General features: G+C 41.3%; 1 protein-coding gene across 8 annotated transcripts in view; it reads left to right on the forward strand.

Annotated features, from left to right (window-relative positions):
- Nucleotides 1-9,135, forward strand: part of CNOT4 (CCR4-NOT transcription complex subunit 4) — a 107,435-nt gene extending 98,300 nt beyond the window's left edge. For 5 of the 8 annotated variants that reach the window (XM_053256655.1, XM_053256658.1, XM_053256657.1 and 2 more), the window contains 2 exons: nt 7,703-7,915; nt 8,579-9,135. In XM_053256655.1, the coding sequence (XP_053112630.1) occupies nt 7,703-7,915; nt 8,579-8,880 (515 nt within the window). In that variant the 3' untranslated portion in view covers nt 8,881-9,135. The remainder of the gene's footprint in view (nt 1-7,702; nt 7,916-8,578) is intronic. The other 3 variants (XM_053256660.1, XM_053256661.1, XM_053256663.1) reach the window with 1 other exon arrangement.
- The last annotated feature ends 9,949 nt before the right edge of the window (nt 9,136-19,084 follow it).

Raw genomic sequence — 19,084 nt, forward strand, 5'->3', positions numbered from 1 at the left:
AATCCCACCTTGCTCAGGCGACCCAGAAGGATACCATGGTCATTGGTACCAAAAGCCAACAAGAGATCTAAAAGGATCAGCAAATTCACATTCTCTCAGTCGGTACCTAATTGGAGATCATCTATCAGGCCGACCAAGGCAGTACCAGCTCTATAGCCTGCTTGAAAGCCAGTTTGAAATGGTTCCAGATAATTGTTTTTTTCCAGGACTGTCAGGAGCTGAAAAGCCACTGCCCTCTCAATCACTTTGCCCAACGATGGGAGTTTAGAAATGGGCCTATAGTTGCCGAACTCTGAGGGATCAATGCAGGTTTTTTCAAGTATGGTCTAATGATAACCACCTTAAGTCATGGAGGCATTCTATTCTCTCTGAGAAGCATTTATGATGTTTACCAGACCCTATCTTTCAATCTAATCGAAATTTTATCAGTCTGATAAAATAAGCCAAGTTGGACAAGAGTCAAGATAGCAAGTGGTAGGACACACAGTCCGTATCCTCAGACTGTGGCTTGTCCACATCCTCAGGAGTCACAAACTGAAAGTGACCCAGTCTGACCACATAAGAGGAGTTGATGGATATCTCCATAACAGACTCTGCCCTAATTGTAGAATCCAGTTTGGCTTGAATACAAGAGATTTGGCCTGGGGGAAAATAATTAAAAGCATCACAGGTAGTAATTGGAGCTTGTATTAGCCCTTTTTATTAGCCCACAACCCTAGACAACTCCGCTGGATGAGAACTTGCAGAAGCACTGCTGGAAGAAAAGAATTGCTGCTTTGCCACACGCATTGCCAGAGCATTGATCTTCAGACATGATCTATGTTGTAACCTGTTGGATTTGAGTAGAGTCTTTTTTCAGTAGTAATCTACCTCACTGTTTGAGTTCCTGTAATTCTTCTGAACACCATGGAGATAATTCTGAAGCAGGTTGGAGAGGACACTTAGGAGCAGCTATGCCTACTGCTCTAGTGAGTTCATTATTCTGTTTATACCAGAGTATCAATAGAATCATCAGCAGAGCCAACTTAAAACCCTTCCAAGGCTTCTTGGAATCCTGTTGGATCCAATAACCATCTCAGGTGGACTAACCTACTGGGTCCTGCATCCCTACAGAGATGGGTTGTGATTGCAAGTCTTATCTTAACCAGATGGTGGTCTATCCATGACAATGGGGAAATAAATGGAGTCCCCATCTATGGAACATCACCATGATCAGAGTGAAAACCAAATTGAGCTTGTGATCAGCAACATGTATCGGTCCACAGACTACCTGGGATAGGCCCATAGTTGTCATGGTCACTATGAACTCCGGAGCCTTTCCTGACAACCCAGTCCCATAGTGAATCTTGAAGACCACCACCACCAGCAGCAATCTAGCATCTCTAATGCCATTCCTGTAACCAGGTCCATCAGCTCAGTTAGGGCCTCCATTGAACAACCGGGTAATCTGTACACCAACAGTAGTCTGAATTTACTCTTGGTCCCTAGGCTTAGGTACATACTCAATATGGGCTAATTTCCCAACAGGGATCCTGGTAAGGGAGACAGTGTCCTTAGAGACCACAGCCACACCACATCCCTGCCTACATTTTCTCACCTGCTGTACCACAGAGTATCCAGTTGGGAGAAGCTGGGCCCAGACTGGACCACTAGCATAGCCAGTCATTTCTTTCATCCAAAATCAAATCATGGATGATCTCTGGTTTGTTTTTGATTGACCTGGCATTACAAAGTAGCAAGGTGAGGCTCTGTGGCATATTATGACAATGAGGCAGGGGTCCCTTTGCATCCAAATAGGAAAAGCCCATTTGTGCCAGAGATAGTTACCCCTGGCATTTTTTCATCCATAGAGACCAAACTATTTATGGTAACGACATGATAATCAAGGGTATTGTCTACTTGGGTGCCAGTGATAATATCCTAAAAGGGCAACCCTAATGGTGTAGCGGGGAAGTAACCTGCCTAGAGAGCAAGAGGCTGTTGGTTTGAATCTGGCTGTTGCCCAGAATATGGGAAACTCCTATATCGAGCAGCAGTGATATAGGAAGGTGCTGAAAGGCATCATCTCATACTGTGTGGGAGAAGGCAATGGTAAATTTATCCCGTATCCTACCAAGGAAACCACCGGCAGGAGTCAACACCAACTCGACGGCACAACCTTTCCTTTTAATAGAATTAAAACCTTTGAGTTATTGCACAAAAAGCTTGGGATGGGGTATGGGTTTGAAATTTTTCCCCTGACTGCTGTTGAGGGTTAAAATGCTTGTGCTTTTAAAAGCCTGAGTTAGCCTATCCAAGAGGTTGTTACAGAGAAAGTAGCATATTCAAGAGCAGGCAACATTCTGTGCCAGAGTAACCCAGCTCCTGCATAGAGCAAAGCTAAATTTTGCAGTCTACATAAAGTATGCGTGCATCCACTGTTGCATCAAATTTGCAAGCAAATTATCTCTTTATAGTCATTGGGAAGAGAGGCCAGGCAGGGTGACAGGCACTGAAGTGTCTGCCTCTTGGCTACTGGAAATGTTGATCATCCATATCTCTGTCTTCTGAGATTTCGCAAGGCATTTCCCATATATTTTCCAAGTCTCTCTTGGCACCTTAGAAAAAGTGCTGCTTCTTGGGAACCTGAAGTCTGAGCCTGTTGCATTCCTGTACAGCCTCGCTAAAGAGTCATCTGTAATATTGCTGCTGACATATTTAACTTTGTAAGAAAGGACAAAGGGAATTAATTCTTCAAAAAGGAGTGATAGGAAACGAAGCATACAACACTACTGGCTTCTGATTTTCTTAATCATGCTTAGCAAATTGGGAGTGTTGCATCTGTAGAGGGCTGTGTACATGCATGCTGTATGTGGTCTAAGCCTTGAATTAGCCAAGTTTTGTGTAGAGCATTTATTTGACTCAAGATTCTTATAAAATGGTAGCAGTGTTCTAAGAGACAATCAACATTCGTTTTACACAAATGTTAAGCTAGGAGCATTCCTTGTTCATGTAAGGAGTATGAAATTTAGCAGTCTCATAGAATTTTCTTTTCCCTTACTGAGGTGGATGAGTGTGCTATTCATCTTTGAGTGCTTAGTAGCCCATTGCTTTTTTGTGAACTAGTTCAGAGGTTACCAATCTGGGGTCCCTAGATAATGTTGTTGGACTACATCATCCCCAGCCACAAAGGCTGAAGGCCATTCTGGCAGAAGGCCATTGTGGCGAGGGTTAATGGAGATATTAGTTGAACTGTCTATAAGGCAACTTGCTTTCATAATTATTAGCCCCACTTTCTCTTTCAAGTACCAGTAATAAGTCAACTATTGTTTCTCTGGCCAACTTCTAAATCTTAGTTTGCGACTGACTTTAATTTTTTCTCATGTCACAATGGGTATCCACCTGTCCTTTTACACCACTCAAAATACCTTTCTAGGGAAAGTTTTTTTTTAAAAAAAAATGTGAGCAGCACTCCAAGATATTCCCCCTGGGGGATGGGGCACTCTGGGAAGAGCATCTGCATGCTTGTGTGCATGCAGAAGGTTCCAGGTTTCCTCTCTGATATCTCCAGATATAGGGCTGAGAGAGAAACTCCTGTCTGTAACCTGGGAAAAGTCTGACTCTGTGTACTGTAGACAACACTGAGCTAGATGGACCAATGGTCTGACAAGAAACAAAGCTTCTAGACTCTTACTATGAGAAGAACTATAAGGGCTCACTTTGCCCCCCAGTCCCTTTGAATACGTCTTGAAACTTTATCCTTTTGGCTCCCTCCCACCATCCAATGGGGGCATAGTTGCCCATGACAATTCTTGATTTGTATGATAACAAGCCAACCAAGAAGCAAAGAGATCACAAGCCTATTGGAAGCCAGTGCCAAAAAACCTATCAGCAAAGGAAAAACAGGCCTCTAAAATGGTGATTGAAACTTTGGGACTCAAAACGGGGTTGTTTTGTTCCAAGTTTGAAACAGGCCCTTTATTTATTTAAAGGGTGTTTTGTTCCAAACTTGAAACACTCAACTGTGCATTTCCACATCGAAACATTTTGCACATCCATATTACTTAACACAGCCACCTTAAGTGGCGCAGTGGGGAAATGCTTGACTAACAAGCAGAAGGTTGCTGGTTCGAATCCCTGCTGGCACTATATTGGGCAGCAGCAAGATAGGAAGATGCTGAAAGGCATCATTTCATACTGCGCGGGAGGAGGCAATGGTAATCCCCGCCTGTATTCTACCAAAGAAAACCACAGGGCTCTGTGGGCACCAAGAGTCGAAATTTATTTATTTATTTATTTATTTATTGTAAAATTTATATACCGCCTTTCATTAAAACAATCCCAAGGTTGTTTACAGCAAAATTCACTCGACGGCACTCTTTACCTTTATTACTTAGCACGATGCAATGTCAAGTTTATGCATATGATGTATACAGCTGGAGAGACTTCCTTTAAACATACGTATGTGTGAGAGAGAGAAATGGGGGAGCAGCAACCTTCTTGTCACCATATACATTCTTATCGGGCATTTCCTTTTGTTTTTGCAGATTGAGCACATGCATTAATAAGTGATCCTGCTAATTACACAGATTGAAACCTCTCAAATAATTCTTGAAGACTTTAATTTAGTTACGGCAAGGTATATTCTATATAAAAACTACTCACAAGTGAAAATTCTGACATTTGCTAGAACACTAGTTTTGGAATGGGGTGCCAATTCACAATAGGAGTGGCATGGCAAACACCTTTTTGCATCTATTTGCTAGTCTGCTACTGTATTTACCCAAATCCAAGATAACTCTGAATTTCAGGCAACCCCCTTAAAAATGCAGATTAAATACAGATTTATACCTAGGAGTTGACATAATTTTTCAGATCCAGTTCTCAAATGAGTACCAGCAGAAATGGTTTGGTACTCACATTGCCATTCTGTGTGTACCAAGAGAGCTGCAAACTCTCTGGCCTCCAGTGCTCCCTACTCACCTCCCAGCAAAGCGTCCCTCCCTCCGTTGCCTCACACTAGAGTTTTGATCGCAGCCTGCTTGTCTCCCCACTTCCCCTTGCCTGGCCCATACAGAAACAAAAACAAAAAATCATCCTCAATAGGAAACAAAAACCCAAGGAGAAAAAACACTGGGACACAACTCTTTTCTCTTTCTTTCTTCATTGTCACCATCCTCATCCCCCACCTGGTCTTTTAGTACAGCTTGCCCTGGGGTGCATCCTACCAGCCTCCACGTGCTGGTTTTTTTGCTTTTGCTTTTGCTTCTGTTTGGGCCTGGAACCGGCTGGCTTGTCATGGTCCTCACCCCTCTCCAGGGCCCAGCTTGATGCTAGGGCTGCAGCAAGGGGCTGGTGAATCGGGGTTGCAGCTGCTCCTCTTGCCCCTTTGCCTTTCTAGAAAGACAACGCGCCAGACCCCGGCAAGTCTCTCACTCACACAGCGCAGGCTGGAAGCGTCACTGTCAGTTTAAAATCGCAGCCTCCCTCCCCATGCAGCCAAGATCCTAGCAATTTTCAAGTTGCACTTGCTCCAAAAGCAGAAAGGAAAAGGAAGCAATGTGGAAAGGGGTCTATGCCATGCAGAGCCAGGCTGGAAAAGAAGAGGCAGGGAGGGAAGTGGTGGTGGCGGTGGGGGGAGAGCAGCCGCCAGGAGCAGCCGTTCAGGGAGCTCGTCTTACTAGGAGAGCAGAAGAATGGGAGAGGAAGTGCACATACGCCACCCTGTCTTTTTCGTCTTCCTTTTTGTACGGCTTGCGGTCTTGGCATGGTTTTGTTCAGTTTGGGGGACTTGGCACACACTCTACCCCTTCTGCTTGGGTCCTTAGCAAGGGAGCCTGCTGGGAGCAAGCTCGGCAAGCAGAGGACTCCATGTCGGTTGACCCCCCCCCCTTTCTAAAATCAAAGAACTTAGGAAAAACCTTGTGGATTCGGGTAAATATGGTAAATCAGTTATATGGATCAGTCACTTAAAGCAATCAGATGTATAAACAGCGAAAGAGCAGCTACATATTGTCTAGTAATGATAAATCAGGTGTTGTGTCAGCCAGTCGGTTTTAATTATCACAAGCTCATGGTCAAGATTTTTAAAGCATTTTTAAAAATTCCCTTCTAAATAGCACATGCTAATATTTTATCGTAAATCTCCTGTGTTTTTTTTTTTAAAGCAGTTGCTTTTGTGTGGATTGGACACAGGCAAGTAGGCAGAAATCCTGTTCAATCCATTTTGAGCACAGTCAGTTATAAAGTCAGGTCTCTGCATTGTAACAGCCACACTATATTCATTTGGCTTGTTGTGGTCAGTACTTTGAAGCGTTGTGAAGGGCACTGTCTAAAATTGATCTGTTAAATATTCTAAGAACTGACTTGCTGAATCAGACTGGTTCATCTCAGTCAAATAAAATTGTTTAAATGTAGTCACACATCTGCCTCAGTGAAACAAAACCATATTTTTAAAAAAGAAAAGAACAGCATATTGCCTTAAGTCCTCTGTATAGGATAAAATAAAATGGAAGTAAAAGCATCATTGCTTGCTGTAAAACCAAAGGTTTTTTCCTTGCTGAGAGTGCAGCCATTCTGTAGTAACACATGCATCAGGTCCATTCAACAGTTGAACTTTTTTGTTTAAGCCATCCAGAGAACTTGGCCAAAATAGGTGATCATTTTTTAAAAACAGATTTTTGAGGGACAAAATAACATTTAGTGCCTGGGATTCATTTAGTCCAACATTCTTTGTCAGTAGTTCTGATTAGATGCCTCTGGAAACTCAGAAGCAGGTGTGAAGGTGGTGACACTCGCTGCGTGTATGCATGTGTGTGCACATGTGCACATCTAAGATTTGGTACTCGGAGCTATATATACAGTTTCTAAACAGGATATTTCATTTAGCTGTCAGTACTGACAGCTATTGATAGGCCTCTCCTCCATAGCTTTGAATGATTATTTTTAAATGTCATGTACCCTTATAACTGTCACTGTACCTTGTGGTGACTAATTTCACTAGTTAATTGTGTGTCAGTGAAGTTCATCTAGGATTAAAATCAAGCCATACCACTGTTCCTGAAAATAGCCATTGAATATTGGTAGCTAGCCAGTTCTCTTCCTGAAACTAGTAACTGAGTTGCTGAGCATGATAGTTTTAAGTGTGGTGTCCTTCACTTAGTACAGATTGTCTTATAGGCACTTTCTCCTTTTCTGCACACACTATGCTAAAACAAGTTCTTCCTACTTTCAGTCAACATTTGCTGCCTTTGCTTCTGTTTTGGCAGAGGGAATGTGTACGGTTTTCACAACTCTCTAATCCTGTTCAGGTTATATAGCATTCTCTTGCATCTTCTTCATTTTGAGTGGAAGTTGTTAAATCTTCTGCCTTCCAGTATGCTAAATAATGTGTCATTGGACAAGGGACCTTTCAGAATGTAGTGATTCTTTTTTCTAGTTAGTAACGGAAGAGTCACTGTGTTCTTACCATTAAGATTTCTACCCTAATTTTAATGGGAAAGTTAGGTTTTTCTCCTACATGCTTGAGACACAACACTCTGACAAGTCAACGTTCAAGCTTCATCTTGATTTATCATCATTGTCCCATTCTCTTGATAGAGAATCGGTATTAAATGCTTAAAGAACCACCATCTTTCACTAAAAACAGCATCTGTTTCTAACTTCAGCTTTTTATTTTCTATCTTTCATTTTCTTTTTTCTTTTTTGTTGATAAATCTCCCAGACAACAACAGTTCTGTAGAGAGTTTAAATATGAAGGAATGGCAGGACGGGCTAAGGGCACTTCTACCGAACATTAACATCAACTTTGGTGGGCTGCCCAATGCTACTTCCCCCTCCAACGCCAACCACAGTGTACCAACGTCCAACACTGCCACCACCGACAGCCTGAATTGGGACAACCCTGGCAGCTGGATGGACCCCGCAATCATCACAGGTAACCATTTCTCACTCGTTCCGCTCCACTGGCAACTATCAAGTGGGTATTTGGCACAAATTAATACCTTTTTAAGAAAAGTGACTCTGTATGCGGTGGTCTCTTCCAGCTTCCATCCTCCAAATTTGCAAGAGGCCCAAACATCCTTTGGAACATTTGTCCTCCACAGCTCTTTTCTGTTGCATGCCCAGCATCTTTCCCAGGATATCTTTAGGCTTAAATAGGTTCCCATGTGGTCTAGGGGCATGCCAGTGTATGCAACACAGTTCCTGAAGCACTGAAACATATTAACTGGACTTCTTTTTGTTATAAAGGGACATACTCCACTTGTTTATAAAGCTCTCTCTTATAAGGCTATTTGTGTTTCCCTTGTAAAGGCTAAAAGCATGGTTTGGAAGGCAGAAAAAGCACATGGTATTTGGTAGAGCTGGATTTGTGAATGAATCTTTTATGGATTAATGGCTTGACAATTGTGGAAAATCATTCCAAGGGGAAAATCCCGCTTGGAAAACTCTTCCTATGTTGAAAACTGTTTTAACAGGCTTTGTACAAACTAATGTTTTCATGCCATTGGTTAAGTTTAAGCTGACCTTCTTCACATTTGAAGCTGTTGCTCGCTCTGACTTAACCCCTTTCTCCTCCTGTGTTTTCTTTTCTTCCTAGGTATCCCAGCCTCCGCTGGAAACAGTTTAGACTCCCTTCAAGACGACAATCCACCACATTGGCTAAAATCTCTTCAGGCTCTCACAGAGATGGATGGCCCCAGTGCTGCCCCGACACAGACCCCCCACAGTAACCCCTTCAGTACACAGATTACTCTGCAAAGAGCGAGTTGGAATCCCTATTCACCTCCTTCAAACCCCAGCAGTTTCCACTCTCCACCCCCAGGTTTTCAGACAGCTTTCAGACCCCCCAGTAAAACACCCACAGATCTACTACAGAGCTCAGCGCTGGATCGTCATTAGGAAAAGAGTTACAAACATTAGAAATGCAGGAATTGCCCCACCCAGACTCCCTACACCCAACCATGGCCCCCCTCCATATCTTTCTTTCTGAAGAATTCAGTTCCTGATCAGACCTCTTCCCCACTAAGCCCCCAAATGCAATGCAATCACAGGGTCATAACCATATCTTTTTTGTTAAGTTTCTGCTGAGTCAGTGTTTGAAATACACTGCTAAAAACTATTTCTTTAAACACACTAAGAAAAAAAAAAGAGAGAGAGATGAATCAAAGTACAGCCTTGGTGCATAAAAAGAGAATATTACTTTCATAAATCTTTTGCACATAATTATTTTAGCCTAGCAGAAAATGTCAAGTCTACCGTAGGAAAAATAATAATATAAAATTCAAAATCAAATGCAGAGATATTAAAGCAGTTTAATCTAAACAAGAGATTCAAGATATGGGAAGAAGCAGCAGCCTAGTATTTGTTTTGCATTCTGTGTGTCAATATGCAGGGAAATGGCTTTTTTCTTTTTGTTTGGACGAGTGGGACAGTATTGTCAGAGATTTGTTATGAAGTGGGTTGAAGGACAATTTGCCTGTAGAAATAACTGACATGTTGCCAAGAGGTGGTTTAACGGGGGGGCGGGGGGGGAGAGATTTTTTTATTTATTTTGGCTTTAGATTCAAGTAAACTTAATGTTTTAAAAATATTCACAGATTTAATACCTAGCATATACATGATATAATTATAAGCAGCTGAAACACGAGTGATATTTACTTCAGTCTTTCTGTCTCCTTGTCAGTCTCTCTTTCTTTTTTAAAAAAATTCACCTGATTAAGGCACTCTGGGATAGCACTGCATTGGGGCCACATGATCACCATCAGGAGCGCAACCTTTGACGACCTCTGCCTGCAGCTTTTACCTAACCTTGTAGTTTCTGGACGTTTGTGCAGTATTGAAAGACAGGAAAAAAGAAACAGATAAAATTAAACATGGTTATAACCTGACGCTAAAACTAAAAACAAGGAAATGTACCTCTTTCTTCAGAATTAAAACTAAAAATCTTAAATAAAACAGAAAACTTGATGACAGCCTTTTGTGAGTGCTCCTTTGGTTTTGTATCAAGGTTTTTTGTACCTTTTGAGATGCTGATAGCCTACTCTGTGAGATGCTCTCTTGTTACCACACCCCTACCCTACCATTAACATTATCCTTTCTGTGCTACAGCTCATCCTGCTTTTTTGTTCTTTTTTTAAAATTTCTCAACATTACCCTGTTTTTTGGTAATGCCTTTCTAAGATTTTAAGCTCAGACCTTACAAAGCAGATTGCTGTATAGTTTAGATGTACAGGTTAGGTCTTATGTGCACCAAACAGACTGATTAAGTTTAAGCTGGTGTCTTGTAGTATATCTCCAATAATCAAATCACTTTGATTTCTGGACATTGTGGGGACCTGTGTGCATGTATTTAAAACACATGATGATGAAAGTTAATATAGTTTAAAAGCAAGTGCATTAATTTCTACTGGTTTTACTGTAGAAATTCAGTGTTTGTCCTTGGCTATAGATAATAAGGTAGTACAATTGGCATCGCAAGGCAGTTAAAGGGTACAGGGATTAAACAAGGTTTTTTTCATATCATATCTGACTTGGTGCCCATTGTTCGTCTGTGGCATCAAGGGATCAAAGCCACTGCAGTTTCAGTCCAATTAATAGTGAACCCCTTGCAGTGTAAGTTTTTAATCAAAGGAGATCTAAAAAGCTATTTTAGAATGTACATGGATCTCCAAGCATGTTTCTAGAGTTGTGCTTGGAAGTAAAGCAGAAATATCCTAATTTATGAATATCCAACATTTTTAACAAATGCATGTTGACATACACTTGTTTCTTGCAGAAGGTAAACATCTTGCGTTTGAGTACTTGAAGGGATGCTTCAGTAGAGCTCCTAGTCAATGAATAGCATTGTCTCCTTTATCTTTATCTCCCTTGATATTCCATTTACCTTGCAGAGTTCAGATCATTTGAAAACCAGTCCAGGATTCATGGAAACAAGTGATTTTTTTGGATTTTTTTCTGGGGTGCTCTCTAGAATCATGTCTGGGTAAGCTGCACTGACATTAAGGCTTTCATGGGGTGGGGTGGTGGGTTGTATGGTAGAGGAAACATGGCCTCAGTACTTGCCATCTTACCCTGACTTTCTACTTTTGCTTTCCATTACGTAATACTGTGGAAATAGTAGAGACAAAACATGTGAGAGCTAAAGGATTGTTGTGTCTAAATATGGCCAGCACAGATAAAATTCACAGAATTTTGAACTGTAACAGATACTCAGGGGGAAAATAAAGCTTGGGTTATTGTTACACGTCTTGGCTCTGTATCTTTTAACATTGCTCTAAGTTGAAAATAAGTAGATACAGTGAAGATTAATCGGATTAAAATTCATGTAGGCTGACCCAGTGAAGAGATTACTCTTCTGCCTTTAGTGGGGGCGGGGGGTAGAGGGGGACTTCACATTTAAAAATCAGGTGTTTTTTGCATAACCTATGAGCCCAAACTCTAGTTCAGATCTGAGTTCAACCATATGTTCACTGAATAGCCTTAAGCCAGCTGCTGTCACTCAGCCTCTGCCCCAGTAATACTTGTTACTCTTGCAGAACTGTTATAGGGAATACTAAGTGTCTGTGTCAAGCACTTTGGGCCCTTAATCTGTATATGGTATGTTTTTCTAAGTAAAATTACATTAAAGCTGCTGCATAAGCAGCAGCCTATAAAATTAGTAGATAGATTGGACCTTAGAAATATGTTTTCTTTATTGCAAAGCATTTTATCCAGCACAGTCACACTCTTGTGCCTTGCAGTCTTCAAGCAAAACACTGGTGTTATTGCAGCTTGCTCCTTTGCCAGAAGTAGCTGTCTTCTGGGAGGCTCCTCCTTTTGCACATTATACTGCATGTATGAGTAAGCTGCTCAAATGAGCAGTTACATTCAAGATACAATTTGCAGTTTGTTGCAATAGCATCTGCTCCAGCTCTTGCTAATAAATTGGAGCAAATCCATTCGTTTTTGTTTTGCAACTACTATGCAGACTGGAAGGATGTTCAGTAGAATCTATTGCCAGTACACATGTATATGTCTAAAATAACACAACTAATGCTTGAAACCTATATTTATTGAAAAAGTGAGTTTGCATCTAAAATAAATGCGCTTGTGCTGGTAAACATATTTAATAAAAAGCTGAATTATTTCCAAGAATAATCTTCAGATTACAGATGCATTTGATGCACACCTTAAAGGACTACCTTTTACTATGAGTTGCAGGCAATAAACATGATTTTACAGTAGCCTTGTTTCACAAAATCTGGGTTTTCCCATATGCGCCTATTTATAGTCCTAAATTGAAGATGTACATTTGTCCTCTGACTGTAGTGCATCCAAAATTGTAATTTTAAAAAGGATGCATTAATGTTCCCTCAGTTCTCCTGTTCAAAGGCTAAAGATTCCTCCTGGCAGATGGTAATGCATTCAGTAGGTGATGATATACAAATTCTGAATACTTTTGAAAAGTGTAGATTTTCAACCTGCCATTGGGAATTCCATATGTAAATTGAAGATAGCAGGAAGGTAAGATTTTCTTTATGGAACTTAAATAGAATGCAGGCTTCTGATTCTGCACCTTGAAGAACGGAAATGTAGGCAATTCCCAGTTACCTCCTGAATAGCTTTTACTGGCTAGGGCTAATACTAGTTATTTGTGTAGGTATGAATCCTTACAAAATTGTGCTTAATATTTCGTTTAATATTAGTACATGCAGTTTGCATTCTGCAAAAGTCTCTGGTTTTGCCACTGGAGATTCCTCCCACTAACCAAAGCTGGTCTGAACATGTATAGGGAGAATTCTCCACAATGCCTGCAATGATGGCAGTGGGTGGGTTAGCCAATTCTGTACTGGTTGCTGTTGAGGTACACTTTGTGCCCACTTTCTAGCAATCAGGATTACTTGGACTGTCTTCTGAATTTAATATTTCCAACGATAGCTAAAGTATCTCATGAGCAAATTAATGGGTCCCAAGTATCTTATTTACAAACAATATAATGTGTAGTATTTTGCCATTACACTTTCAACCTCTATTTTTTGTCTTAATTTTTGTAGGGGGTAATCCTCATTGCTTTACTGCACCTTACTCCAGGTAAGAGTACTGCCTGCATCAAATTTACAGGCATACTTTCCCAGAACTCCTTGAGGACTTTGCAAACTGCTTACATTTAGTTTTCATACTGGTAGTGTTTCTGTTGTTATATTGCAGTGATAAAACATGTCCTTTTGCATGTAGAAAATCGCAGGTTCAATCCTTGGCATCTTGACATAGGGCTGGGAAAGACCCCTACCTGAAACCCTGGGGAGCCATTGACAGTATAGAACATAGTAAGCTGGATGGGCTAGTGGTCTGTCAGTAGAATGCAGTTTCATAAAAGTGATGAGGCTGACGTTAAAAGCCCACTCCTGATTTCTTTTTAAATTTAACTTTTATTAATCAGTTTTACATTTCTTTTCAAAGAAAGGGCGGGGTAGATCAAAGCAATTTCACAACCAAAACATAATGAAGTAAAGTGTTAACATTACAAGGGATATCTATCAGATGTAAGACAATCAGAAAAAAGGGAGAACAGCCTCCGAAAATGTAAAATGTCTCCTAAAACCATGAATGATATCTGGATGGATGTTGGTGTACAATATTAGAGGATAAAACAACAATCTGAGGTGGAAATTCAAGGTTTTGTTAATTGCAACAGCTACTAGCTGTAGTAGTAATTTGCCCACCAGTACAGTATTCCACAGGCATATCTAGCATTGATCTATGGGGGGCAATATTGGATCTTTCCAATGATATGTCAGTTCTATTCTGGCCACTGCTAAGGTATAAGCAAATATATATATATATATATATATATATATATATATATATATATATATATATATATATATATACACACACACACACACACACACATTTATTTATTTATTTATTTATTTATTTATTTATTTACTTACTTACTTACTTACTTACTTACTTACTTACATTTAATTGCTTTGTCACTCCTGTTCTCCCCCCTTTCTTCTGTTGTGCGTTTCCTTGGCTAGAAATAGTAACTATGGTCCAAAGGGGTGTGTCTGTGCAGGGGTGGGGATTGTGATCCCTCACTTCACTTTTTGAGGGATGGAGTTACACAAACTGGCCATGTCCTGGTGCATGCAGTTTTCTTGCTGCACTCCTGAGCTTCAGCTGCTTCCTTTTGGGGGGGGCAAGGAAGGCAAAAGATCAAATATTTCCTAAGAGTTCCATTAGCAGCCTTTTCCTCCCTGTGGTGGTGGTTGCATTCCTCTCAATAGCCTAGGCACTGACACACACAGTGATGTTCTCCAAGGAGAGATTATATCTGTATAAACTGTCATGCCAGGTCAGATCAATGCTCCATCTAGCTCAACATCTCTCAGTGACAATGATTGAGGAAGTTCACAATTGAGGTATGATGGCGCCAGTAACCTGTTGGCAGTCTGAAATGTCAGAGATTCTGTCTGAACTTGGATATAGCTTGTGTTTGTCACTTGGCTTGGAGCTACCAGTATATACTGAATATATTTGTCTTCAATAATAATGTGAGAGAATATTCTGTCTGTAGCTTTATTTATTATCTGTTCTAATGGGTGATCCCTCATCTTGTATTGTCAACTTCCATATTCCTTCGACACCACTCATTTGTCTTACAAATCTTTGAGGCCTTCCTCAAATAATCGAACTGATTAAACTATTTTATAAGTGAGATATACATGCGCTCTGATCATCTTAGTTAGTCTAGTTGTAGGACGGAGTTGACATAGTTTTGGATGATTTCCAGTAGATTAACACCCTCAGAAAATGATGGTGGAGGGGGGAAGTTGCTTAGGACACTCAGTGTCTAACAATAAACCCTTCCTTAGAAATTTGTACACCTTGATCTTTAAAAATTAATGCATGTTAATAGTTTTCCTTTCAAGTCCCATTATTTAGATCAATATGATGACACAATACTATCTTTTTTCAACGGGGTCATCTGTTGAAGCGAAATGTTGGGAGATTCAGGACAGACAAAAGGAAGTACTTTTTTAACACAATGTGTAGTTAAATTATGGAATTAGCTGCTGCTGGATGTGGTGATGGCCACCAATCCAGTCTGTTTTAAATGGGGCTTAGATAAATTCTTGGAGGATAGGACTATCAGTGACTACTAGCCTTGGTAGCTGTATATTTACATCAGGATCAGAGGTGGCATGCCCCTTGAACACCAGGCTCTAGGGAACACCAATGGGAGTGGGGTTGCCCCCTTTCCCCTTCTTGTTGACTTCCCAGATGCTCCTGGCTGGCCACTGCATGAGGCAGGATGCTGGACCCAATGGGCTTTAGCCTGACCCAGCAGGGCTTTTCTTAGGTTCCTACGAATGTTGAACAAGTTGCCTGTGTACAGTACATAGGGCAGTATGTTCCAGATAGGATTCTGTTTTGTTTTGTTTTTTGTATAAAGTAAAAGTACCTATATGTTTTCTAGATGGACACTAGAATGATACACAGGAAATTGACCTTCCTTTGACCTTTGCGCAAAAAAACCCACCACCACCACCCAAAAAACTGTGGGCAGTGTTGCTGGTAACTAACCAAGTAATTTCTGTGATTCCAAAGTGGCATCAGTGCTTGTTCAAATGGTGAGGTGCTTCATACCTTCTGTAATAAGCAGAGGGCAAGTCTTGGGGCGGATTGTGGTAGCATGGTTTCACATTCAAGGGAAAGTCCTCTGGCTTCTGAGGCAAATGAACAAACATGGAGGCAGATGGGACGCTGCCAGGCTTCAGAACCACCTGTGGGAAGATGTGGATTTCGGAGCAAATGCTTTGCAGAGCCCCTTTATGTAGATTCTCCTGATTCCTGTTACAAATAGAACACAGGGAAAGAGAGGATGGTAAGACTCAGACCTGTTCTAATCTCTTCAATTCATCTAAACCAGGGGTTCTCAATGGGAGTCCATGGCTAATTTTCCAAAGCTTGTCGGTCAGACTGAGGGGAGGGGCATGCTGACCTTCAGCATGTAATCAGCCAATTGGGAGTAGAGGAGAGGGGGTCTTTCTCCTCTTCTGCATGAGGCACATCGCTGAGGATGTGCTGGCTACAAGTCCTGCATCCCACTGATGAGGAACAAATAGCACAGCTGCAGCGTGAGGACGCAGAAGGGCTCTGAGAACCCCCTGGGGTCCCTAAGAGTACCCTCCGGGAACCACTGGTCTAAACAAACTATTATATAATTAAAGGCTCCTAGAGCCATGCTGATCTTGCACTTCTCAAGAGATAAACACTTTTTCAACCTTTCTCCTGAGACTTCAAGAATTGCTGCTGCTAGGCTGGGCATGGCTGCTACATTAGGTGAAAGAAGGGGCAAATGGGTAATCTCTACACTAGTATTCAAATCCTTGAATGGTGTGTACCATTGTGCTTTATGCCAAACAACATAAGGCACATAAACTGCCTTATGCCAGACAACAGTTTCTCCAGCTACCTTAGCTCAAAAGGGTGGTTCCTAGTACTGGAGACTTGGCAACTGGTTTAATCCTGACAGCACAGCTGCGACACCCATATTGATCCTGATAATTTGTGTGGACAAGAAATGATCAGCATTGTTCCCTAAAGGCTTCCTGGACCTCTGGAAGCACTCTACTGTACAAGGCAGGGATCTCAAACTGCAGTCTCCTAGCTGTTCAGATACAACTCCAGCCATCCCCAAGCACAATGACCAATAGTCAGGAGTTGTAGGCCAACATCTGCAGGAGGGCTGCAGTATGAGACTCTATATAATAGCTGCATCACAATAAAGTCATGTATGGTGAACAGGTGTAATTGTAAAACAAAGGTGGTCCTAGGTTATGTTGGTATAATAGAGCACAATGGTACAGGTACATGGGGGCTTGTAGCAGATCAGTATAAAGATGGAAGGAAAAGACTCCAGCTGATATTCTCCTGTTCCTCTTCTAAGTAAGAGTAAGGCAGAACACAAATAATTTGATCCTGAACCTTTTCAACTTGTAACTTAAATTGGAGCTAGGCCTATCACTAATCACACCTAAGCAGGCCATGCGCATCAGAACCATCAAGTGAACACTCTTATTAGTCCCTGGAGCTGTCACTGCTTGGGGCTAATGGGGAGCAGGGAAAGGAACCAGGTATTCATTTATTAGGATTTTTATGTTTTGTGTTGGGTAAACCAAAGGAAGAGGGTATGTTGTGAGTAGCGTTATTTTTGACAGGTTTCAGCATGTATATTTTGCTAAGCAATTTGTGTGGGAAGGGGTGTAAACACCACACAAATCCAACTGTATGGAAAGGGATGCAATATAGGCCAATACCTTTGAAAGCCCTGGTTACTGCATCCTGCCAGTGCCCCAGGGTATGCACAACTGTAAAGAGCAGAAGTGCGATAGTGAAGTCTGCGATTATGCTTCAGTTTTCCAAAGTGACTTCTTTGCTTCCCCATCTCTTTATTAGTGGAGTTGACTCTTCCAACTGCGTATTGCCTCCTTGGCTGGTGCCTAAAAGATGAGAAAAATGGACTGGATTTGTTGTAGCAATAAGAGTGCCTTATGTCGAGGCTTTGGGTAAACCTGAATTAGATAAGTTTTTAGTGGCAATGTTCTTCTGGTTTTCCAGTTGTATAATATTGAAATGTTCCTCTCAGCTCAAGAGGCACAAATACAAGATGGGAGAGACCCAACTTGGCAGGCATTACATGTGAAAGGGACCCAGGTGTCTTCGTGGACAAGTTGAATATGAACCAGCAGTGCAGTGCAGCTGCTAAAAAAGCTAATGCAATCCTAGGCTGCATTAATAGAAGCCTAGTGTCCAGATCAGAAGAAGTAATAAGTCACAAGAAGTTCTGTAATGGTCAGACCTCACTTGGCAAACTGTGTCCAATTCTGGGTCCTGTGTTTTAAGAAGAAGTCTATAAAACTGCATCAGGTTCAGAGAAGGCAACAGAAATGGTGCTGTGTCTGGAAACCAAGTCTTATGAGGAGTGGTTGAAGGAGCTGGGTGTATTTAGTCTGAAGAAGAGAGGGCTATGGGGGGATAGGAGAGAAGATATGATAAGGGGAGATATGGTAGTCCACATTGGAGGATTGGACTAGTTCTCTATTGCTCTTGAGGGCAGGACTAAAACCAATGAGCTGAAATTACACAGAAGCAGATACAGGCTAGGCATTAGGAGAACCTTCTTAATTGTAAGAGCTATTCAACAGGAGAACAGTCTGCTTTGTGCAGTGATAGGTCCTCCTTTGCTGGAAGTTCTCAAACAAAGGCTGGACAGCCATCTTCCTGGGATACTGTCACAGTTCCCTGCACTGAGCAGGGGGCTGGAAGAGAAGGCCTCCAAGGTTCCCTCCCACTCGTACTGTTCTATGATCCAATGAGTATGTTTAGGGAGCCCCAGCTGATGAAATGTTGACATCTAAAATGGGCTCTAAGTCTGTTGTGTGTGTTGGCACTGGATGCTGCTTATGTCAGAAAGCATTTGGCAACTGCAGCATACTTAGAAATGATGTAAAAGCCAAGAATCATACTATCTTAAAAAAAAAAAACAACTAAAAAAAACCCTACTCCTTTGTGTTTGTATGGGAGAGGGAGCAATTTAGTTTGACTGATGTACCTTTAGTGACTTTCACACGTCTTTCAATGTGAGCATATGAGAAGCTAGGGAATATGGTTCTAGGAAGTTAGTTCCTCTTACAGAGGGAAATAGGCCCTCTGTGGCAGTTCAGCATTTAGATTTATCACAAAACAACTGGGAGTTTTCAGTTTTGAGCCTTGGCCTGAAGGTGGCGCATCAGACTAGCAATATACTCAGTCAGGGATGCACAGCAGAAATATTTTTGAAAGAAATTCATTCAGTATAACCAGTTGTAATATATAGGCTTTACCTAAAATTTAAAAAACAAATAAATACATAAAACTGAGAACAAAAACCTGCCATCAAATAACCTGGTTATTTGATCACTGCTGAATTAGCAGTTGTTGAGCAGTAATTCAGAATTTTCAATAGTTGGTACTGATAGAGTTAGTAAAAAACAAAAGCACAACTTTCTTCTCCATCGATGTGTATATTGGAAGAGCTGCTGCAGTCTGCTTGAGGTCCCTACATGGTGGCTTT

The sequence above is a fragment of the Hemicordylus capensis genome, chromosome 5, assembly GCF_027244095.1.
Source record: "Hemicordylus capensis ecotype Gifberg chromosome 5, rHemCap1.1.pri, whole genome shotgun sequence".
In the NCBI taxonomy this organism is placed as follows: domain Eukaryota; kingdom Metazoa; phylum Chordata; class Lepidosauria; order Squamata; family Cordylidae; genus Hemicordylus; species Hemicordylus capensis.